Raw genomic sequence first — 25,696 nt, forward strand, 5'->3', positions numbered from 1 at the left:
TACCCCCATTTTAAGACTACCTCCTTTTTAAGACCTGATTTTCTCAGACTGTTGGAGGTCTTAACAGGGGGGGGGGGGTTCCACTGTATTTGTATCCAAAAGGTACAAGAGGAATGAAGTGCAAGAGATACGCAGAGAAAGGAAGAAAAGAGAGACTCACCCCATTCTTGCGTCGAAAAACTTGCTGTCTGCAATTTCTTCTGGAGGTTTCTCAATCAGACCTTTGAACTGTTCCCTTCTCTTAGCACGGATATTTGCCTGCAAAACAAACAAGACTGTATAACAAACAATTCATACATGTTCATATGGCAAAAAAAGGGATTGCGCAGTTTTTTTCTCCATCCAATGTCTCCTGTACAATAACAAACTCCAACCCTTGGATGCTCTTTTTTTTTTTATTTAACAAAGTTTGCAAAAACTGTTGTAAAAGGCAAATAAACCCTCAAAACATCCCCCCAAAGAAACACACACTAGACCTACTGTCTTATTGACCAAAAAAACCTGTCCGGAAATAGAAAAAGGGAAGGCCTTTTTAATTTTGTATTGTCATGTGCAGCAGTCTTAAAAGAATGTGTGTGATGTAGGTAAAAACGCCCACGTAATGGAGTAGTAGGACTGGTCATACATAAGGTCAGTTGTAAAAAATATCTGGATGCATGGGAGTTGCAGTTCAAGAAGAAGATGTATCTTACAGTGGCCTTTTAAGACCTTGCTTTATCAGACATTCTGTTCATATTCATAAACACCATACATTTAGTGATTTACTGCCATCAAAAAGGAGGAAAATAATGCGGGGGCCGCCATAGGCCCCTGCCAGGGGGTTAGGGGGCGTTGCCCCCTGAAGCTGAGGGTTTTTGGCATTTTCCACACCTAAAACGTGCACCAGGAGACACCATAACTTTACAAAACAGTGCACTTGAAGCTGCAGTAATTTCTCACCAATGTGTTCAAAATGTAATCCAATTTACACAATGACTCACCAACTCTTTATCTGAATGCAGTAACAATCTCCTTGGTATCACTAAACCATACTTTCAGAACAATTAACATTCAGAAACTATCTACACAAAAAAGGTTACCTCAGAATAGTTCATTGGATTGATGATCACTGATGATGAATGTATTCATGAACTTTAAAGGTATTGAATCCCTCTAACTCCAAGATGTTCATGGGCTCCACAAGGAAAGTTTCACACTGTGATAGTGTTATTAAAATATCAATAAGACTGTCTCTCTGGCGCTGGCTTACACTGAACCCTACACACAAAATATTCAGCCTGTGGCATCAGCCTACAGAATCCAAGTCTCTGGTACTGTCCCTTACAAACACAACATATTCATTCTGTGGCTTTAGCCTACAGAATCCAAGTTTTGTTACTTTGCCTTTCGTCAACAAGATCGAAGTCTTCACTCTCTCATCAAGCCAACCAAAATTCCATTTGTTTTTCACACTTGAGTCGATTTCGGCCGCAAGGGCCTTTTTGCTTTACGTAATTCGTCGATGCATGGTGACCAAAAACTACACGAGCCGTAAAAACAAAGAAAGCGCTCGGAAATGTTCGGCAAATTCCGGAACAAGCATAAAACCACTTGCTCGGCTGATTCCGACAGCATTCTTATCATCCTCGGGTTCTACTCGGCAAATTTCGTACAAGCAACATTCAGTCCAAATAAGAATACGCCAATTGAGAATAAACTATCGCCGATGGAAGCTATTACGCGGATGAAAGTACTGTACCCCCCCCCCCCCACCTCAATTTTCTCAACGGATTTACACCGATCTCAGAAATGACCCTGGGGCTCATCAAAAAGGTGGAAGATTCCCTTGCCTGATTTTAAGACTTCATTTTTCTCAGAGTTTGGGGCGATCAAAAGCGACATCCAGCTCACCTTGAGAGTGGGAGTGTAGTGAGACAGCTGAATAGTCTGTCCCGTCTTGGCGTCAATCGTCTGACCCAACTCGTTCAGTATCACAGGAGTGGGCCTGTGCAAAACAAAAAAAGAAATTTTACTTCAGGCACTTTGAACAGAGGATAATCTAGATCATTTCAAAACCAACAAATAGTGCTAGACTCTATGATGGTTTATCTCTTTTCTCTCTAACAAATTCAAATAATGTTTGAGAAACCCTGGCTCAAACTTCCTAATTGCAACTCTATTCAGCAAGTTATTTGAGGTATTTAGTTCATTTACCAAGGCACTTGGCTCTGGGGCAAACCTTCTAAGGTTGGCAGTGCCCAGCACAATAAAAAAAAACAAGAAGAGCAAACGCTCGATCGAGTCACTTTCGCAGTTCTGAATATTATATGAGGCATCAGATGGACAGGAAGAAATTGCTATTCACAACACAATGAGTCACGTTCACATAAAATTTGAGCCCGGTCACTTTTATAGTTTCCGAGAAAAGCCCAACGTTAAGTTGTGTGTTGCCGAACAGAAAAGGCTAGTTATCTCCCTTGTTTTTCTGATAACGTTCGTAAAAGGCTACAGATGTAAATACTTTGATGTAAAGAATAATCCTACAAAGTTTCAATCACATCCGATGAACTTTGTCAAAGATATAAAATGTCTAATTTTTCCTTTGACGCTGACCTGTGACCTTGAAAAAGGTCAAAGGTCAACGAAACCATCGTTAAAGTGTAGAGGTCATTGGAGGTCACGACTAAACAAAATATGAGCCCGATCGCTTTGATAGTTTCCGAGAAAAGTCCAACGTTAAGGTGGTGTCTACGGACGGCCGGCCGGACGGCCGGCCGGACGGCCGGCCGGACAGACTAACACTGACCGATTACATAGAGTCACATTTTCTCAAGTGACTCAAAAACCCAGTCAATCATAATAAATCAGTGAAAGCCATTACAAAAAGCCACTTACTTTGAAGCCTGTGCATTCTGTTTTCTGAAACAAAACACAAAGTGGCATGTGTTATTTAAAAACTATGCATCAAACCATAGACCATTTATCCTGGACCGCCAACTCGCTCTCTCTCCGCTCTTTCTCTCTATTACGAGGTAGCGGCCCCTCGCATTTAGGAACGAAGAGAGGTACAGAAAAGCGTGCTATCCTTCTCAGCGCAACTACTACCCCGCTCTTCTTGGCCTTCAGAAATCAAGGGGATGTCATATCCGGTGTTGATTGTAAACATGGACGAAGTTGCCGAGGTAAGTTCTGAAAATGCTAAAATAAACTCAGCTAAAGTGCATATGGAACATGTTTTTCGCTGAGTTTTGTTAAGTTTAGTTTGGAGTTTTGTAAAATCCAGTTCATTGTCTCCTCCCATTGTCACAAATAACTCGAGCGTGCTTTCTTTTCACTGTCTTTCAAACCGGACACCAAGCGCCCCTGTGAAAGTCGAGCGTCGTAACCTCGAAGGGTCACGTGACGAGTTGGCGGTCCAGGCTATTTGGTCTATGATCAAACCGATCATTGGAAAAAAAAGGATGTCCACTAACAGGAAATGAAGCTACTGTTCTAAGCAAGTCGAAATATTCTGATGACTGATAACTATCTTTGAGACAAACCAGAAAGAGCTGATCTACAACAGACACACAGTTGATCTGTGACAAAGACGGCCTGGATTCAGACCTGTGACCCAAGGATTGCAAGTACAGGGCTCTACTAACTGCGCTACTAAACCCCCTACATTACATTCCCTTAATCCCCGCCATCACAGGCCTGAAAGTGGCGAGTAGAAACATGTAAATGGCGAGTAAAAATGTTCATCTACTTGCCAAATACGAGAAAAGTTGCTAAAACAAATGGTTGGTTTGGCGAGTAAAATTTGCTCTCTGGCTAGTAAATTAGGCCAAAAAAAAAAATAGGTCTGTTTACGGTAACCCGACCGACCCTATTTTTTTCGCGCGACCCTAGACTTTTTGGGGGTATTTGGGCAAAAAAAAAAAAGTCTTTGTTTTTTGGCAAAATAACTTAAAAATATGTTTTTTTGGAGAAAAAAAAATTTAAATAAAATTTAAAATCCCGACCTACCGACCCTATTTTTTTGGCCTATGTTACCGCAAACAGACCTTTTTTTTTTTTGCCTTATAAGAAATACTAGCCAAAGGCCAGTGCCCCATTTTGTGGACTTTCAGCGCTCCACCATCACCACAACCACACTTATTGCTGTTGTTGTTGCTGTTGCTGGCTGTGGTGACCCCCCAAGCCAGGTATGAGCATATGTTATTTTTAAACTATGCATCAAACCAACCATTGAAAAAAAAAGGATATAACATACCCCCCCCCCCCTTCATCCACTAACATGAAGTGTAACTACTGTTGTTGGCAAGTCTAAATGTTCTGATGACTGAAAACTATCTTTGACACAAACCAGAAAGAACTGATCTACAACACAGACTGTGCCAAAGCTGGCCTGGATTCAGACCTGTGACCCTAGAATCACAAGTCCAGCGCTCTATCAAATGACTTACTATGCCCCCTACATTACATTCCATCCCTTACTCCCCGCCATCACCACCACCACAGGCCTGAAAGTGGCGAGTACTTTACTCGCCATGGCAAGTAGAAACATGTAAATGGCGACTAGAAATGTTAATCTACAGTAAAACCTGTCAAATAAGGACACCCTTGGGACCAGACAAAAGTGTCCTTATTCTGCAGGTGTCCTTATTAGACAGGTGCAAGTAAACGCGACAAAGTCAAGTTGAGAGAGAGAGAGAGAGAGTACTGCACATGTACATGTACATTTATAAGAAAAACAGAAGCTGTTTAGATTAAATAGAGAAACATTTAATATTGACTGTTGTAAAACAAGTTTCAGGCATGGTACTCTCAAAAACGAAAATCCGAAAAAAATAAATAAAAAATAATCTGCTGATTGACTTGAGATTATTATTTTTTCTTACTCAAGCCTTGTTATCTTTCACTTATATCCCTCTCAGCTTCAAGGAGAGGGCACTAAACACATTTGAATTAGTAAAAAGTCGCCTGAGCGGCCCCCTAGCTGGACCCCCGGCTTTATTTCAGCTGAAACTGCCATTCCTTCAGTACCATGCCTGAGTTTAAAAACTTGTGATAATGCATGTTTCAGCTACTAGGTACTGCCCTGCCTTTGATCTGGCCGCACACACAGATTTCCACTCTGTTAAACTCGGTCACTGACCGGTCACTGACCCCCATGCAGGAAGTGTTTCCTCTCTCAGATATGACAGGGGAACCACCTCTCATGGCAAAAACTGGGTCATTGACCCCTGGGAAGAAGGTCGTGTCTTTTAACAAGGCCACCCAGCTATCACAATGCCTTTGATCTGGCCGCACACACTTATTATGGACCCAAAATACGTGTCCGCGTCCGTAATGCCGAGGTGGCCGTAAGGTACAGGTGTTTTACAGTGTAAAGCAGTCCGTGCCGAGACTGACTGTCCGTATTCTGCGAGTGTCCGCTAAGTCCAGTGACCGTATTTGACAGTTTTCACTGTACTCGCCAAATACGAGAAAAGTTGCTGAAACAAATGGTTAGTTTGGCGAGTAAAATTTGCTCTCTGGCTAGTAAATTATAAGAAATACTGGCCAGTGCCCCATTTTGTGGACTTTCAGCGCTCCACCATCACCACAACCATACTTACTGCTGTTGTAGTTGCTGGCTGTTGTGACCCCCCAAGCCAGGCATGAGCGGGGGCGGCATCCCCCCCCTTTGCTGGGCTCCCCCCATGGGCGGCATCCCTCCCCTTTGTTGGGCTCCCCCCATGGGCGGCATCCCCAGTCCTGGCATGGCTCCACCACCCATGGAGAGCCCCATGAGGCGAGCCTGAATCTGAGCCTGCAGTTCTTTCGCTCGATTGGCTTTGGACATGGAGTCGTTCAATGCTTTCTGGGACTGCGCCATGTTCTTGTCGCTTGAAGGCATCTGGGGGGGAAAGAAAGAAAGATGGTTGTTGAGCTTGCTGGAGGTCGTACGCTATTTCATTTCTTTGTCTTTTATACGCTATTTTTCATCTTAACTAAATGCCTCCCAGAGTGCTCATAATCGCCTGCTGAAGAACCCATAAGCAGATCCCGGAAACGCCTACTTTGGTTTAAACAGGTTTTTTTATTCAGTTGCATAAATACAAAGCCGTAATTGAAAGTTGTAATTAAGGGAGCACAACAAGATAAACTTATCTACTTTACAAAATGTAAACACATACCTGTTTCAATTTGTACCTGCTTCCTTTGAGGTTTGAGCAGTTATAATTTTGTAGAACTCACAATGAACAGGTTGTTCTGTCTATTGAGTTAAAGAAAAAAACAAAAACAAAAACAGTTGTAGCTAGAGGAAACATAGGGTAAGTGAGATTTTCTCAATGCCTAGTACGCATGTTCCTGAGTTTTGGGGAGTCCCTGGTGTGTGTGTGTTAGTAGCTTGATTCAGAACGATCTCATTTTAACCAACCACATTCCTTTCGTGCCATATAAGGAAATGCTACATCACAAATGTTGCGTACAGGTCACTTCCAGTTCTCTGTGAAAGGAAGTTCACACCAAATACACAAACGATTTTCCTCGATTTGGGCGATTCTACGAATCTACTTTTGTTAACTATGTAATCATGTTTTGGTTATTTCTGTATGGAAACCTTTAATTCATTGGATATAGGTTACCTGATTGTTATTTTAACTGTTCATATCTTCCTACTGTAAGATCTGGAAAGGACGCTCAAGTGAATCTTTGACTGGATTTCTGTAGCATACATTTCCCTAAGTTGTGTTAGGCAAAATCAAAGATGGCGGCCAGGAGCCGATTGCCGCTTCACGACTTTAGAGTTCTATTTCTTCCCTAATATCGATAGAATACTTACATTTATAGGGCAGACCTTAATTTGTGCACTGTCTCACTTTGAACAGTTATAAATGTTATGAGTAGAGCTTCGGGTTGCAAATTAATCGCACATGTGTTGTCAGTGCTTCTTCTGCGAACAGAATTTCTCTGCCGTAACGTCTAAACCTCTAAATGTACAACACGCACTGTTGAGTTTCGTTGTGCGCGCGCATCCGAGCGGAAAAAAGAAAATGAGGCGGCGAAAGGAAAGTGGTGGGCTTTGTTCGTCTCTCTAAAACTACCTAGTGCAGGGGCTCACATCCATGAGAGGTGGCATAGGACAAATGTCCTGGACGATGCAAAAGTGATAGGGTCCTGAACAAAAAAAATAAAATAATGATCTTGGCAAAAAGGTAAATTTTGTTTCGGCGACATGTTGCTTTTTCAGGAAAAAATACGAGACGGAAGGGAGGCAACTGTCAGCCGGCTTGGAGCATTCAGAGTTGCGACCCTTGGAAGCTCTTCTCTACAAAAAGCGCATACAGTCTCCCAAAGTTTCGTCTGCTTGGAGAGACACATCGCTTCGCAAAAGATCGATAAAATAGCAAATCAAAATACTGTAAATTGGAAAGTACTGACAATGTCCGGATCAAATAAAAGCATAATCGGACAATGGTCACTTTGTGACAAAACCAATAGGACATATGTCCTCTTGCATGAAAAATGTATAGGACATTTGGAAAATATATCCGTGTATGTCCCATGTCCGACGTGGATGTGAGCCCCTGACATGCAAAAAGAGCGTCTGTGAGCATAAGTGCAGGAAAGCACAAACTCTACAAAATCCCATTTTTGTTTGTTTGTTTGTTTGCTTAACGCCCAGCCAACCACGAAGGGCCATATCAGGGCGGTGCTGCTTTGACATATAACGTGCGCCACACACAAGACAAAAGTCGCAGCACAGGCTTCGTGTCTCACCCAGTCACATTATTCTGACACCGGACCAACCAGTCCTAGCACTAACCCCATAATGCCAGACGCCAGGCGGAACAGCCACTAGATTGCCAATTTTAAAGTCTTAGGTATGACCTGGCCGGGGTTCGAACCCACGACCTCCCGATCACGGGGCGGACGCCAAAATCCCATTCACACAAAAGATTCTAACTCCCACACTTAGGCCTAAAAAACAAATAGGTGTGGTTACGATAACCCGACCTACCCTATTTTTAGGGGCCGACCCTATAACTTTTTATTACATTTGTCAAAAACAAAAAACAAAAAACAAAATAAACCAAGAAAACGAGTGCAGAAAACGCAATGAAAGCGAAAGCGCCCGAGTCGCACACTTATTTCCCTGTCAATTAGGTTTAATTTGTACACATTAGAAAAAAAAGTTAAAAAAAAAAAAGTGATTGCCTACCTTCCTACCCTATTTTTTTTGGCTATGTTACCGTAACCGCACCTATTATTTTTTCTGGCCTTACCCTTTGCTGCGGGGGGGCAGGAGGGGGTGCGGCGGGTTTAGGGGTGGCTGGAATCCCCAGCTGTGCCTTCCTCTCCTGCAGTTCCCGTCTTGCGTTCTCCATCATCTCCTTGATCTGAAAATAAAATAACTTGTTAATTTTTTGTATACCGAAAATATTCAACCATTTTACTTCTGAAGACAAACAGTAACTCTTGGTCTAATACAAACCACTTCTTATTTATCACAGCTCAGACTCAGGGGTGGGACTCTCTTGTGATGAAAAACGAGGAAATCCCTTTTTTCGATATTATTTTAAAAATGGTACATTAAAATCTTTTGTCGATTTTTTTTTAAATGGTACATTAAAATCTGTGAAATCTGGTGCATTCTGAGACTAAAATTCAACTCGTTTGGATCAGGTAAAAAAGACATTCTCCTCACCTCCCCCCCAAAAAAAAACAACCAACAACAACAACACTTTCACACAACAATGGTAACATTGTAATGGTGCATACTAAGGTAATGAACCATGTATCCATAATCCAATACTGGCAATAGTATGATCCAAGTGACGCCCCAATGCATTGAAGCTCAAAATGACTATTAGTTATCAGGAGTTTTCAGTCAGCACAATTTAACTCTCAAGCCTCCAGTGTTCTGTTCCATCTTCACTTCTCTCCATATCATTCAGTCAAGACGTTATAGATACTGTGATGAAATGGGACGCGGAAAAATAGATTACTCCAGCGGAATTTGTAAGTTGTGTCCGCGGAAATCCGTCCCACCCCTGCTTATAGATGATGGGAGTATAGTAAGAGTGTGTGTGAGAAAGAGTTCAAAATTCATGTGTGATGAAAAAGAAACTATGAGCGTATATGTGTGTGTGTGTGTGTGTGTGTGTGTGTGTGATTGGAAGATGGGGGATAGTAATTGTGTACTTGACCACAACCAATTCTTTTCACACAGAAAGGCTAGGGAAAGAGAAGACAGCACTCACTTTTTCAGCGGTGAGAGCGCCAGGACTGGGGGTACCAGGACCAGGTATTGTAGCCGCCTCATCGTCGTCCATGAACCGTCGCTTCTTGACCTTGACTTCTTTGACCTCTTCCCCTTCATCCTGCGACACAACACAGGAGATTCATTAAAGCCAAATTCAGATTTTTTTCTCACTTTTCATAGACATGTACTTTATAATGAGACTGAGAAGGGGAGGTTTATTTTTAAGGAGGCTGATTACACCTAAACAGGCACACATCTGGGTAGCACGGCTTTGTTACTGCCATCTTTAGTACTTTACTGGGAGGAAATGACTCAAATTTCACAGCGATGGGGCAAGTTAACCTTCACTGTGCTTCTTGGGTCGGAGATGACCCAGGTACACATAAAAGTAACGGTATCTCTGAAACTATGGGGAGTTTTGGCTTGAGATTTCATGTCATCCTCAAACACCACAGGTCCTTCCTGCTGACCAAGTTTCAGATGATTATGTTTGTAAACAAACAAATAACAATGACATAATTTGAACTTCACAGTCCGGATGGTGTGGGTGGTGTACATCCCATATCGGGTTTGTGAACAAATGTTTCACTGTTTATCCCTATTCGAGTCTACGACCTATACACTGCAAAGAGGCGGTGAAGTGTTTATCCTTACTCGGATGGTATGGGTCGTGTACCACCAATACTTTTCGCGTTGAGTCCTTCTTTACATAGTATGGGTCGTACACGGCCCACATCATCTGGTGAAGGTTACAGGCCTAAAAGTGGCGTGAATTTTACTCAAATGCGAGTAAAACTGCTGAAAGAAATTGTTGGTTTGGTTAGTAAAGTTTGCTCTCTGGCTAGTAAATTTTCATAATCACTAGCTAAAGGCTGGTACACCATTTGTTGGACTTTCAGGGCTGGGTGAAATAAAATGAAACAAAAATGAAACATGTTGATCAAGCACAAAACCCACACTCACCTTCCTCCTCTTGGGCTTGGTGTGACGATTTGACGAGCGATATTCTTCATACACCGTGTAGATCTTGTCTGCAAAGTGATTGGCCTGCCCGCTGTCCAGCAGGTCAGATAACTTGTCTGCAACAGAGGAAGCATAACTTAGGTTAGCATAATTATATAGTACAAGGCGTATATCAGTGGGTAATACTTCTACTAGAGACACACACAAACAAGACGCCAGAACCTGAAAGAACACCCAAAATACTGAGAAATTTCCTAATGAAACAATTTCATCTGCATTTTCTGAGGATTGCATAACTCATATTATATTGTATACCTGTCCCCCTATCTTTCAGGCAAGAATTGCTCACCGCAAGCCTCTCGCTATGCAAGACAGCAAGAGTGTAAATGAAACGATTTGATGGCTAGCTATGCAAGAATTAAACACCACAGGTTAATGGTTGATACCGAAAAAGGTCGTCAGCACTGATCCCTAAACAACCAATTGGATTGGCAGCTGTGCGGCCAGCATTTTTTCTCGCTTAGCCAGCACCTCCCAGGCATGCTCACCTACTCTCACTCTCAGCAAATCCTAGCCTTCCTCGCGACAAGAATTATCCAACAAACGCTACTTCCTTGCCCCACTCACCAAATCTCACCTCAAACTCAAATAAACAGGGGACTAAGGCCCAAAAAAAAATAGGTCTGTTTACGGTAACATAGACCCCAAAAATAGGGTCGGTAGGTCGGTATTCCCTCCCAAAAAACATATTTTTACGTTATTTTGCAAAAAAACCAAGATTTTTTTTCTTTTTTCCCCCAAATGCCCAAAAAAAGTCTAGGGTCGCGCGAAAAAAATAGGGTCAGTCGGGTTACCGTAAACAGACCTATTTTTTTTGTTGGCCTAACTAATAGTAAAAATACTAACTAAAGCATCAAATACCTGCTTTAAGCAACTCAACTAACAGTAACAGTACCATAACATTAACAGTAAAAATGCACAAACTATTAACACTTTCAAAAATGTGCTGGACATACAAAAACTTATGACACTTGACAGAGTCACTTTATTTGTACGATAGTTGATATTGAGTAAATACGACTTTGAGCATGTTAATATGATTGACCTGCAATCAAATTTGATAATGAGATGGGACGCGAAAAAATCCGTGAGGCTTATGGATACCAATCCAGTCCCTAACCACTACTACATACTGTGAAAGCAATCCCACCACCCCCCAACCCCCCCTCCTATCTCCTTATCCTGCAGAAGCCTTGTGAAAGTGACATCACACACTAAGGCCAAAAAAAAAAATAGGTCTGTTTACGGTAACCCGACCGACCCTAGTTTTTTCGCGCGACCCTAGACTTTTTTTAGCATTTGGGGGAAAAAAAAAAAATCTTGTTTTTTGGGCAAAATAACGTAAAAATATGGTTTTTTGGGAAAAAAAAAAAAGAAAAAAATCCCGACCTACCGACCCTACTTTTTGGGCCTATGTTACTGTAAACAGACTTTATTTTTGTTGGCCTAAATAGAGTGAACATTTGAGATTAATTTTGTCAAACATCCGTCTACATCAGGAGATTGCTAGTACTACTAGTACTAAAAATGCTACAAACACAACAGCAAGCAAACAAACATCGGACATTTTCTTACCAACAGTTTTCTGTTTGTCATATCCTTTGGTGATGCAGTTGAGCGCAGCAGAAACCAGGGAAGTTTCATTGAACCCTAAGAATGTTTTCACTGTCTCACACAGCACCCCCTTCAGGTCCTCCACCTCTCTGTGTGACAGTGACATTCTGATAATGGTCGTGTGGCAATCTGCACATACAAAACATTTCAGTTCAATTCAATACTTATGTGTGTGTGTGTTTCGTACACCGATACAACAAAACGATGGATTGCTTTGGACTTGTAATGCATGACAGTATGATATTATTGATATTAATACCTAAAAAGGTGGTTATTTAAAACTGCGTGGAATGTGAAAAAGGTGGGTTGCTTTCCTCCTCGATTTGTTAATTAAGTGGACGCCAGGGTTAAAGTCCACAGAGTGTGAAACATATTTTTACAGATTTAGCAGAAGATGCTTTCAACACAGTATACCTGTCATGTGTTTCAGAAATTCACTTTTTCAACTGCGTGATGCGTGCAAGAAACGTAGCTTGTTTGAACTCTGATCAAAAGACTACCAACATTAATGACATAAAGAAGACATGCGCACACATGTTTTATCAGTTCGAGATAACTCAATGAAGTCATTACCGTTTGGTTACTATACGTTCAAGCTTTATATCATAATCCACTTCAATCTTCTGTAAGCCATTTGCTTTGCACACCAAAAGTTACCCCAAAATGGCGTCCAAAGATACACTGTATTTCATTGGACAGATACCTGACGGTGTCCAATGGAAATCGGCGTTACATTTTATGAGTTAAATGTCTTTTTACCCCGTCTTACCAAAAACAACAAAAACAAAAGTAAACAGCAGGTATGAAGTAGAGAAAACAGTGTTTTCTGTGTTAAGATTAGAGCATCACCAACAGGCACATGATCACATCAACGTATTGATGATGTATATTTGTGAATGTAACGTATTTTTTTTGTCAATAACAAACGGTCCAACAACTTACCTTTCTTGTTTTTACATTTAGTCAAGTTACAACTTACCTTTCTTGTTTTTACATTTAGTCAGTCATGTGGTAGTAAAATTTAATAGATTTCACCCCCAAAATCGAATTCTTCGAAAACGTGTCCTGAGTGGTTACGTCCCTTGAGTAAGAAGAAAATTTTTTTAGGATGAATCAAATTTCTAAGTTAAATAAAACAAATTGGTTGGACAAATTTGGCCCCATGAATGTAAGGTACACAAGGTCGCTCATCAGTACTATCGAAGGGTGTTTTTTTGTTCAGTGTAGAGTTTATACTAGATCAACGAGGCCGAGAAGCGAAATATCAACACGGCGAAAGATGAAAACGTCACACCGGCGTTACCCATGCAGATGCAGAAAGAAACGCTGCATGCTTTCGTTGTTTACTAACCCAGGCATAGGCCATACACGAGGGGGGTATTTCAAGGAATCTTGCTGGGGGCAAAGTTTTGGATTCTGCCGGCGTTACCCATGCAGATGAGATGCAGAAAAAATCTTGCTTAGGCCATACAAATTACAATTACAATACATATGAGGGGGGGGGGGGGGGGGGGTGTATTACCTGGAAACAGCATGGAGCAAATGGTTATTTTTCTACTTTTCTAACCCAGGCATAGGTTGTCATTTAGTTATAATATGCGTTTGAATCATACATGTATCGGCCATACATGAGGGGGGAGGGAGGGCGGTGCTATTACCTGAAAACAGCACACACACGTGCCATTGGACGTACCTTTATTGGGTGTGTGTTTGTGTGTGTGTGTGTGTGTGTGTGTGTGTGTGTGTGTGTGTGTACATGACTTTATATGCATGGATGCGTGCACTCGATTGTGTGTGTGTGTGTGTGTTTGGACCATGTATATTTTCTGTTGTCATTTAGTTACAATATGCGTTTGAATCATTATATATTTTAGACGTTTTAGAGTTCCATTTCGTATCTTTACGATGGCTTTTACCTTTAATGCTTCCAACTTTCAAAACGCTGCAAGACTGGGAAGAGATGCGGTGCTCAACAAACTGAAATTTGTTATTTTGATTAAGTTCACACACACTTTTGTCTTGGAACATCGTTTGCATGTACAGCATTTGTTGTTGTTGTAGGTGACAACAACCAGATCACTGGAAGACAGACAGGGAGAAAGAGAGATATTTAGAGTTTGTCCTCTGGATATCTGGATATACAACTAGCTCTATACACTCGACAGGTAAATCCCATTTTCATTCTGTAAAACTTTCTTAAAGCGTTCCAAAACCTTACTGAATTCTGCCACAGGGTTTATACTAAAGAGAATTTGCAACATTATTTCACCATTCACCACGTTTCTCTCCCCCGACAATTTGATTTTGCCTTGCCACGCCACAGCTCAACTGCAGGATTTTTGCTAATGCATCGCTGCATTCTTTCGTTGTTTTTCTTTTCTAATTGTTTAACCCAGGCATAGGCCATACATGGAGGGGGGATTTCAAGGAATCTTGCTGAAATCTATTGCATGTCTGCCTTCTTTCGGGTATTTTTTCGGGTCAAGTTTTGACTAAATATTTTAACATCGAGGGGGAATCGAAACGAGGGTCGTGGTGTATGTGCGTGTGTCTGTCTGTCTGTCTCTGTGTGTGTGTAGAGCGATTCAGACTAAACTACTGGACCGATCTTTATGAAATTTGACATGAGAGTTCCTGGGTATGAAATCCCCGAACGTTTTTTTCATTTTTTTGATAAATGTCTTTGATGACGTCATATCCGGCTTTTCGTGAAAGTTGAGGCGGCACTGTCACGCCCTCATTTTTCAACCAAATTGGTTCAAATTTTGGTCAAGTAATCTTCGACGAAGCCCGGACTTCGGTATTGCATTTCAGCTTGGTGGCTTAAAAATTAATTAATGACTTTGGTCCTTAAAAATCTGAAAATTGTAAAAAAAAAAAAAATTTATAAAACGATCCAAATTTACGTTTATCTTATTCTCCATCATTTGCTGATTCCAAAAACATATAAATATGTTATATTCGGATTAAAAACAAGCTCTGAAAATTAAATATATAAAAATTATTATCAAAATTAAATTGTCCAAATCAATTTAAAAACACTTTCATCTTATTCCTTGTCGGTTCCTGATTCCAAAAACATATAGATATGATATGTTTGGATTAAAAACACGCTCAGAAAGTTAAAACAAAGAGAGGTACAGAAAAGCGTGCTATCCTTCTTAGCGCAACTACTACCCCGCTCTTCTTGTCAATTTCACTGCCTTTGCCATGAGCGGTGGACTGACGATGCTACGAGTATACGGTCTTGCTGAAAAATGGCATTGCGTTCAGTTTCATTCTGTGAGTTCGACAGCTACTTGACTAAATATTGTATTTTCGCCTTACGCGACTTGTTATCTCTCCCATTAAATGTATGGCATTTTGTTCTGTACGCGCGTGTGACATTGCACATTGAACACGATTTTGTTGTTGCTTATTCATAATTAACTCTGTAATTAACGAAGAAGAAAAAAATCCCGTGCGGAGCACGGGTATTACTAGTCTGTTGTTATTCTCTGTGCTACTTATTCTCGAGCCAGCTAGGTGGGCAAATGATGCAGTGAATATCTGTACATTTTTCTGCCACTGTCACTGTCACAGTCACTCCACTGATAGCAAACCAGTGCAGGTTTTATTTTAGATTCTTCCTGGCTGTTGCATTGTGTCCAGAGCTCTCATTTCTTGAGAATAAAGATTGTGCGCACACACACACACACCGTGGGGAACACACACGCACACACACACACACGTACACCGTGAGGCACACACACACACACACACACACACACACACACCACCACCACCAACACCACACCGCGCAAAAAAATCAGCAACTGGTAAGTTTCACAAGCAATTTTTCTTTTCTTTTCGTAGCGTGTCTCACCGTAGCAATAACATACATACGGTGATCTGTATAATCCTCATATGAATGTTTACAGAGTGGCTCATCTCATTTCTTACCATGTCCAGTATGCAGTCAGAAACAAAGCTTTAAAGCTCAGAGGTCCTGATTATCACAACTCGGAAGCTAAAGCGATTTGGAAATACAACAAATATTAATTACAGTGTAGTATTTTATCTGTGTTGTGTGTCACCCACAAGATGAGATTACTTTTGACGTGTCAGCTGGGGTTACAATTACTTGAAATATGAAGATCCATGCTTTTTCTTTGGTTCACTCAATGTGTACTGTTACAGTTCTCCCGTATTAACCTACGCCGGTCGTCGTGGGTCCGTGTGGACCCAGAAGGGTGTTTAATTGCAAATATCTCTTAAACCAGTTGGAATTTTTTTAATGAGCTTTTAAGAATGCCTCAGACACCTAAAAAGCTCTTATGTCCTAAAAGATCATTACATTTCAGCGAGAAGTAATTAAAAAAACAAAGGTCAAATTTAGACTACACAAGGAAGACATCGTGGGGCCATGCGGACCCATGTTTCTCAAACTGAAGGAACTTACATACAAACTAGGGAGAGAAGTCACAAACCTTCAGGTATTGGCTCTAAACATCATTTTCTACGATCTGTTTAATTTTGAAGTTAATAAGCAAGTCGCGTGGAGCGAAATTAATACATAACAATGTGGGTCCACACGGCCCCACGACGTCTACGGAAGGGTATTCACGTTTTTCCTTTTTGATACCTTTATTCCGCGCGGTAATAATTAAATTAATAATTAAATTTAATTACTTCTCGCGGATATTTACCCACGGCGTCTACGGAAGGGGATGCACGTTTTTACATTTAGTCAAGTTTTGACTAAATGTTTTAACATCGAGGGGGAATCGAAACGAGGGTCGTGGTGTATGTGCGTGTGTGTGTGTGTGTGTGTGTGTGTCTGTCTGTGTGTGTGTGTGTGTGTGTGTGTGTGTAGAGCGATTCAGACTAAACTACTGGACCGATCTTTATGAAATTTGACATGAGAGTTCCTGGGTATGAAATCCCCGAACTTTTTTTTCATTTTTTTGATAAATGTCTTTGATGACGTCATATCCGGCTTTTCGTGAAAGTTGAGGCGGCACTGTCACGCCCTCATTTTTCAACCAAATTGGTTGAAATTTTGGTCAAGTAATCTTCGACGAAGCCCGGGGTTCGGTATTGCATTTCAGCTTGGTGGCTTAAAAATTAATTAATGACTTTGGTCATTAAAAATCTGAAAATTGTAAAAAAAAAATAAAAATTTATAAAACGATCCAAATTTACGTTTATCTTATTCTCCATCATTTGCTGATTCTAAAAACATATAAATATGTTATATTCGGATTACAAACAAGCTCTGAAAATTAAATATATAAAAATTATTATCAAAATTAAATTGTCCAAATCAATTTAAAAACACTTTCATCTTATTCCTTGTCGGTTCCTGATTCCAAAAACATATAGATATGATATGTTTGGATTAAAAACACGCTCAGAAAGTTAAAACAAAGAGAGGTACAGAAAAGCGTGCTATCCTTCTTAGCGCAACTACTACCCCGCTCTTCTTGTCAATTTCACTGCCTTTGCCATGAGCGGTGGACTGACGATGCTACGAGTATACGGTCTTGCTGAAAAATGGCAGCTACTTGACTAAATATTGTATTTTCGCCTTACGCGACTTGTTGCTTCTTTGGAAAGCATGGGTCTACGGAAGGGTATGCATATTTGTCCTTCTTTGAGAAGCATGGGTCCGCACGTCTTCCGTGTGTAGTCGATAACCCGGTCGGGCGAAGGTTAAAACAGTGCAAAAAGAGAGCCAAAGTCACAGACATGGGAAGGAGCTGACAAATAAAAGCAGACTGACACTGGAAATGCTAATCAGCGTTATATTTAGTGGAACAACTTCATAGAATATAAGTCAGAAATTCACATTAACAGTGTTGTTTTGTCACAAACTATCACACGCACACACACATACAATCAACGTCATATTACAAACCAATAAATATATTTATATTGTCACAGTGTAGAAGGGTTAATTCGAGAAATCGGACCATTATAAAATCACAACAGTCATAAAACACAAGATAACTATTCCATGTAACATCCGAAGGATATACCATAACAAGCATGTGCAATTCAGTAATAATAGTGATATTGTAAATAAAAAGAAGAATAAGATAATTTAATTTTTGGATCGATAACTAACATTTCAATTTCAATTAGAATGTTTTGATATTTGATGACCAAATTCATTAAATAATTGTTAAGCTTGCACACTGAAATGCAATCCCATAGTCTGGGTTTTGTCGAAGATTGCTTGACTAAAATTTCAATCAATTTGATCTAAAAATGAGGGCGTGACAGTCCTGCCCCAACTTTAACTAAATGTGACCCTCCACCACGGATTGAGTAACATGTCACCTTGGCATGATTTTCATATTTTTACATTATCCTAAAGAGTTTTTTTATGCTCTATCCAGCGGTGAAACCCGTTTTAGAAAAGAGCGAAAACTGTTTAAGTTATAGGCCTGTGACTAAGGTGACCATCACACTGTTACCAGACACTCCCCGGACTTATATTAAGCCTAGCGCAGAACCGCGCGAGGTGACATGCGACTCATTTCGTGGTGGAGGGTCACAAATACCCACAAATACTTACTTTATCTTGCCTAAAAATAGGTTTGACACTCAAATCTTTTTTTCTTTCTTCTTTCTTTGACATGATAGTAGCTTCGCGACATATTGTGTCCCTGTCAGCTCAAGAAGTGATACTGTAATCAAAAACTACAAATTGCAGTAACGTTTAGAACAAACGCTGAAACAAAGCAATCAAACTTTCTTTCTTTCTTTATTTGGTGTTTAACGTCGTTTTCAACCATTTAAGGTTATATCGCGACGGGGAAAGGGGGGAGATGGGATAAAGCCACTTGTCAATTGTTTCTTGTTCACAAAAGCACTAATCAAAAATTTGCTCCAGGGGCTTGCAACGTAGTACAATATATGACCTTACTAGGAGAATGCAAGTTTCCAGTACTGCTTGACTAAAATCTTTACAACAATTGACTACATTATTATTATTATTATTATTATGAACATTTGTGCGCCTAATCTAAATATAGCCCTAGGCGCTTACAAAATATAAAATACATAGTGAACATTATACGAAACACAATTCGACAAGGACTCATACACTCACAGACAGGCGCACAGCGAGAACGCGACGCACACTCATACCAACTACAGGCACATGCATTCTAGACGGAAAAACAGTCGTAAATAAATAAATAAAGTATTGGATACATAAAGTTTGTTGAGAGAAGAAGAATAGAGCTGGAAAGGGAAGAAGAAGGAGAAAGAAAGAGACAGATCAAGGACCAGCAGGAGAGGGTGATGTGTGGTCATTAACGGACTAGTGAGGGAAGAGGTGTGTTTTGAGTGAGGTTTTGAATGATTGCATAGATGTGGAGTGCCTGAGTGAATGCGGGAGTTGGTTCCAGATGGATGGGGCCTGGTAGGAGAAGGTGCGCTGGCCGTATGTTTTGGTGCGTGCTGATGGTATCCTAAAAAGGCGGGTGTCTGCGGAGGATCTTAGGGAGCGAGAGGGGGAGTAGACATCAAGAAGGTCAGAAAGATAGCTAGGGGACGATAGATCAAAGTTTCTGAAGCAGAGTGTGGAGATCTTGAACTGAATCCTCTGTTGAACAGGCAGCCAGTGTAGGGTTTGAAGAAGAGGGGTGATGTGGTCATGCTTGGAAGAACGAAAGATGAGGCGGGCGGCATGATTCTGAACACGCTGAAGCTTTTCGATGATGTAGTTGGGAGAGCCAGATAGAATGGAATTGCAATAATCGAGTCGGGATAGGACAAAGGCGCAGAGCAGAGTTTTAGTGGCATCCTCAGTGAGGAGATGACGGATGGAGGAGATGCGGCGGATTTCAAAGAAGCAAGTGCGACAGACATTGGCAACATGCTGATGGAAGGACAGGGACTGGTCAAGAGTGACACCTAGGTTGCGGACAGCAGGAGAAAGAGCAATAGAAGAACCATTGAGATCGACAGACGAGGGAAGAGAAGGATGATTGAGATGTTTTTTAGGAGAGACAAGAATCATTTCGGTTTTCTCCTCATTAAGCTTCAGCTTATTCAGGTCCATCCACGCCTTGAGGTCGGTGATACAAGACTGGGTGGAGGCAATGAGGCGAGGGAGGTCAGAGATAGGTCCAGAGAGATAGAGTTGGTTGTCGTCGGAGAAGCTGTGGTGAGAGAGAAAGTGGTGAGCGGCAATTGAAGGGATGGGTTGGGTGTAAAGGACGAACAAAATAGGCCCCAGGACGGAGCCCTGGGGCACACCGTACTGTAGAGGAGAAGCAGAGGAAGATAGGCCGTTCACAGAGACAGACTGGTAGCGATCGGTGAGATAGGACTGAAACCAAGAAAGGACAGACTGAGAAATGCCAAAAGAGTTTTGAAGGCGGGACAAGAGCACGGCATGATCAATAGTGTCAAATGCCGCGCTCAGGTCCAGCAGAGAGAGAAGGCAGACGTCGTTGTTGTCGAGTGCAGTCAGTATGTCGTTGCTAATTTTACATACTGCTTGACTAAAATCTGTACAAAAATTGACTATATTCTATACAGGAAACACTTAACAAGGGTAAAAGGAGAAACAGAATCCGTTAGTCAATCAATCAATATCAATATGAGGCTTATATCGCGCGTATTCCGTGAGTACAGTTCTAAGCGCAGGGATTTATTTATTTTTTTCAATTTTATTTTATGCAATTTATATCGCGCACATATTCAAGGCGCAGGGATTTATTTATGCCGTGTGAGATGGAATTTTTTTTACACAATACATCACGCATTCACATCGGCCAGCAGATCGCAGCCATTTCGGCGCATATCCTACTTTTCACGGCCTATTATTCCAAGTCACACGGGTATTTTGGTGGACATTTTTATCTATGCCTATACAATTTTGCCAGGAAAGACCCTTTTGTCAATCGTGGGATCATTAACGTGCACACCCCAATGTAGTGTACACGAAGGGACCTCGGTTTTTCGTCTCATCCGAAAGACTAGCACTTGAACCCACCACCTAGGTTAGGAAAGGGGGGAGAAAATTGCTAACGCCCTGACCCAGGATCGAACTCGCAACCTCTCGCTTCCGAGCGCAAGTGCGTTACCACTCGGCCACCCAGCCCTGTTACGACATGCTGGGGAGCATCGGGTAAATTCTTCCCCCTAACCCGCGGGGGGTTAGCAATCAAACAAAACAAAACAAAACTGCAAAGACAATGCAAACCTTATCGAAGCATAATGTGTGTATCAATAATGCATGAAAATTAACAATCATTTTATATCACCTGTGAACATGAAGATAAACATAATGAGAAGCGGTACAAAAATATACCATCAATATCAAATACTTGTATTTTTCTGTAGAAGCAGCATTTAAGTAAGTACACAGCAGTGGTACTTAATCGTCCGTGTGGCATTTAAACGATATGATAAGAAAAATATATAATGAAGCCTCGGCCATGATCGACCATTCCTCAACTAGGTCTTTTGTTTCTGCTTTTACATTGGAACCAGCATCAATCAGTATTTTCACAAATGTTTAAGAATAACAAATACTGCCATGTCATGGCCCATCATACATGCCACGTGCAGTGGGCAAAAGTTTTCTTCATCCTCTGCTTCAACATTAGCACCAGCTTTAAGAAGTACAGACACCACCTTGTCATGGCCCATAATACATGCACAGTGCAGTGAGCAAGATTTGTCTTTCGCCTCTGCACCAACATCAGCACCAGCCCCAAGAAGTAAAGACACCACCTTTTCATGGCCCATCATAGATGCCCAGTGCAGTGGGCGAAATTGTTCTTCATAGTGGGGCTCGTATGTTGCAGACGCACTCATAAATCATTCACATCTTGCAACAAACATCATACTTTGTGGTATTGTTCCTTATAATTATTTAAGGGATTTCAGATACAGAGCCACTTCAGAAATCGTTTTTTTTGTCTTTGATAGGGAATAAAAGGCTGCATTTACAGCAGACGAAATTCGTACCAAAAGCGCTCAGCAGTAAATATTCCCAACTCAGCAAATGTAAAATTCAATGGTTTACCATGCACCAGAAGTTGTCTGCTGATAACACATGCATGACATAAATACACTTATGGGTATTTTTGTGTTCTGGTATTTAATTTGATCGTTTTTAGAATTTTATATATCCGCAGCATGAAAATTCAAGATGGCGGCCTCCGCAACATTGCGTGTTTTGATTTGAGCGAAAACAACGTTTCTGAAGGTAAGTTTTCAAGAATACGCATCCATCCACCAATGTCACATCATTTTACTGTTTAATTCTCCCCTGGGGTCTGTTATTCATCGGGTGAAGCGCTGAAATGCAGAGTAATCTTGCAATAGCTCATCAAGCTGGATTGTGATGCTGATAGATCTAGATCTATCTGTTGATTACAAGTAAGGAAATCATGATCGCCACGCTGGTGATTTTAAACAGATTAAACGAACTTTGAATAAAAGGCGAGGAGAAAGAGATTGTTCATGGTATGATAAATGATTAGTCCTGCCTACGTTAAGGACTTCCATAAGGTGGGGAGGGGTAGAGTCAAAAACTGAGTGAGGGTAGGCCAGATAGTAGGATGACCAGCTGGAGATAAAAACACTCCACTCCCCATGTCTTTACAGTGTTGTGATCAAACTTTCAAAGACGGTAGGTAACAGACAAAAGCATACAGTGTATGCTAATCAAATGAGATAAGTGGTTTTGAAAAATGAAGAGGTACCGCTCTTTGAGTTTTACAATTTTGGTTTGTTGCTTGTTTCTCATCCTTTTGCTTATTTTAAGTTGACCGTGCATTGGTGTGAATTTTATTTTTACAGGATATATACAAGAGTTACACCACATGCCGGTTCCTGGGAACAAGTGTTCTGCATTTATTCCGGTGCCACAGAAGGGAGCCGATTTCACTAGTACTACTGTATCAAGGTTTGTTACCTAATACATCTTAACAGTAAGATTTTTTTATTTGTATTAATTGGAACATGTTTGCACATCATTTGTAAGCGACCTCTGTGAATTTGATGGGTTTAACGTACGAACCCTCACTATGGTCAACATTCTGTTAGCGACTGTTTGAAGCGAATAAATGTAGCGGTCAGAAAGATTCCAGAATCAGTTGGGTCACTGGAAACTGTGTTTGTTTGTTTTTTAACCTGAAACAGTAAGAATTATACGAATTCATGAAATACAATTTTCTTTCATTTTGGTCTGTTGTGTGAAGACTTGCTAACCCGGCTTTGACCGACTCTCTGAGATAGTAAACATTATTCAAATACATTCAAATAAAAATGTCACTTTTCATCTTTTGTGTGAAGGGTACCACAGGCTGATTTCCTGCACCATGGATGTAGAGGAGGCCAGACAGTCTGCTTCTCATTCCAGCTGTGTTGCGTTTTTTTCTGCTCGTGAAGTGTATCGCTACATTGCCAAAGCCATTGGCCAAGAGAAGTCACCCTGTCTGCCCATTTTGCATAGCCTTACAGGCTGTGACACTATGTCGTTCTTCAATGGTATTGGGGAATCAGAAGGCTTGGGAAGTATGGCAAGCATTTGAAGACGTCACTCAAACTTTCTTCAGGTTGTCTGCTCCTCTTTGTAAGCTGAGTACCACTGACAGGGCAGCACAAGAGCTTTTTGGTGTACATTTGTAGGACAAAACCAGCAACGTACTGGGTGTAAACAGTGCTAGACGGTACCTCTTCAGTAAAAAGAGCTGCCAAATTGACCATAATCCCCTTACAAGTGAGGTGCTGCTGCAGGACATGAGATTGAGAAGAGCCATCTACCTATTAGATTTCCAAACTCTGTGGGCTGGCAGTTCAAGGCTGGAAAGTGGGAGTCATTCTGGACGAGCTTTCAAGAGGTATCCAGCGTGTGCCGAGAACTCATGAGGTGTGCCTGCAAGAAGAGCTGTACAACAAAACGCTGCAAATGCTGCTAAGAAGGACCGCAGAGCACAGCTCTCTGCAAATGTGCTTGCATGCCTGTGAAAACTGTCAGCATCTAAACTGTGCAAAAATATTATTGCACCCATTTTCATACCCCAACTCAAACTTTTATTCCTGTGTCATTTTATTCAAACTGTCTATGCCATTAAAGGCTCGCATCTTCGCTATCTGGCACATTTTTTTTTAACATCATCATTTACGCCGTCAAAATAAGGATACCCTTGACGTGACAAAGAGATGTGACAAAAACTTCGGGTACCTTTTAAAAAGCCGACGACAATTCCTGAGGCACAACTGGGTCACTGTTGTATACGAAGAGAAAGTCAACTTGATTATCCATCCAGAACAGGTTGTTTTATTTCGCCATCTTGCATATTTCTAGTGTTGTGCCATTGTACCTACTGATGTATGTGTCGATCTCACGGATGAGATGTTTATGTGTCAAATTTGAGGGATACCCAAGTCAACTAAAATCCATGTATTTTAGCAATGACCAAGTGGGTTGCGTTGAAACTTTCAGGAATGTGTGTCTACGCACGAGGCGTAGTTCAACCGTTTGAGTACACTTTCAAATCTTCACGAAATAATATTTTAAAAACTGCCACAGGTTTGTTGACTTACATCCCACATATTTTTGACTTCGCATGTATATATGACAGATGGTTGTTTCAAGTACTGCCAAAGTTTCTTTTGAGTATAGACACTTGCCGGAATGTGCTAGTTGTGTAAACACATGAGAACAAACAACGTTTTCGAAATACAGCGATTATGAATTTTAGTCGACTTTTGAGTTGATACATTACATTTTTATCAGTTTTATTTTGGGGGTACCCTTATTTGGGCGGCGGTCAAATAACCCATGTAAAGGCCACCTTTTATCTTAAAAGTGTTCCAGTTAGCCAAGTTGAGTGCCCTCAATAGCATACATTGAATATAACAGCACAGGAATGAATGTTTTCGTTTTGGTATGAAAATTGGTGCAATATATTTATTTTTGCACAGTTTAGGTAATCCACAAATTCTTCAACCCTGCCACCCACACCGTCCAATCATTCTCTGCACCAACATTACATGTATTGTTTTGTTTAAAAATGTGTTTGTGTTAGTTTCTATTGCAAGAGAATGTCTTGTAGCATCAAAAATGCCTAAATACCCTTTTATTGGCGGCCATTTTGAAAATTGTAAAAAAAACTACTGATTTCTTAATTTTTTCACGGTGGCTCTGTATCAGGTTTTGTTAAGCAAAAGCAAATGTCCATTTACGCCAAATTTGCTGTTAATCACATGAAGTGAAATATGCCTAACATACCCAACCGTTTACACTGGCGGCCATTTTGATTTTTCTTTTAAAAACTACCCATTTTTTATTTTTCGCGATGGCTCTGTATCAGGTTTTGTTAAGCACATAAAACTCTTCATATTTGCTTAATTTGGTGTTTGTTGCATGATTTGAATGATTTTGCAACATAGGAGCCCCACTATCATCCTCCGACTCAACATCGATACAAGCATCAAGAAGTACAACAAGCAAATGAAATGAACAAAAACTGCAAGTGCATCAACATTCAGCATATCTGCATATAGTGTCAAATAAGTTCGAGACATAAAACAGAGATGCAGAGAAAAACATCCTGGCAACACATGATCAACATTATTTGCATATTACTCACGACAATACTTTACTTTACTTCACACACAAAAACAGGGCACAAGCAGTGAAGCAATAATTGTTGACAAAATGGTACTGAATAATTTTAAAATTTGAGCAATGACACGAAAAAGAACAGTCAAAAACTTATCATCAAAATATAGATTGCCTACAAGTAAGAATAGAAGCGCTGTAAAAGCAAGGGTAGAGAACCAGTAAAATAAGAACGACAATCAGCATGAACGTACACGTGA

The 25,696-nt window shown here is 40.8% G+C and overlaps 1 protein-coding gene and 1 long non-coding RNA gene across 2 annotated transcripts in view; one reads left to right on the forward strand and one right to left on the reverse strand.

The window, feature by feature from the left end:
* LOC138951486 (U4/U6 small nuclear ribonucleoprotein Prp3-like) overlaps positions 1 to 12,536 on the reverse strand; it is a 32,441-nt gene extending 19,905 nt beyond the window's left edge. Inside the window, exons 1-9 of the mRNA XM_070323090.1 lie at positions 12,428 to 12,536; positions 11,816 to 11,983; positions 10,181 to 10,296; positions 9,216 to 9,335; positions 8,238 to 8,351; positions 5,583 to 5,863; positions 2,875 to 2,898; positions 1,891 to 1,984; positions 161 to 258 (exon numbers count right to left, since the gene is read on the reverse strand). Of these exons, the coding sequence (XP_070179191.1) occupies positions 161 to 258; positions 1,891 to 1,984; positions 2,875 to 2,898; positions 5,583 to 5,863; positions 8,238 to 8,351; positions 9,216 to 9,335; positions 10,181 to 10,296; positions 11,816 to 11,960 (992 nt within the window). The 5' untranslated portion in view covers positions 11,961 to 11,983; positions 12,428 to 12,536. The remainder of the gene's footprint in view (positions 1 to 160; positions 259 to 1,890; positions 1,985 to 2,874; positions 2,899 to 5,582; positions 5,864 to 8,237; positions 8,352 to 9,215; positions 9,336 to 10,180; positions 10,297 to 11,815; positions 11,984 to 12,427) is intronic.
* Positions 12,537 to 21,979: 9,443 nt separating this feature from the next.
* On the forward strand, positions 21,980 to 23,621 carry LOC138950582 (uncharacterized). Its single transcript, XR_011450741.1, has 3 exons — positions 21,980 to 22,070; positions 22,667 to 22,772; positions 23,162 to 23,621. It is a non-coding gene; the product is annotated as an uncharacterized lncRNA (long non-coding RNA).
* The last annotated feature ends 2,075 nt before the right edge of the window (positions 23,622 to 25,696 follow it).

This window comes from Littorina saxatilis, linkage group LG16, assembly GCF_037325665.1.
Source record: "Littorina saxatilis isolate snail1 linkage group LG16, US_GU_Lsax_2.0, whole genome shotgun sequence".
Lineage (NCBI taxonomy): Eukaryota > Metazoa > Mollusca > Gastropoda > Littorinimorpha > Littorinidae > Littorina > Littorina saxatilis.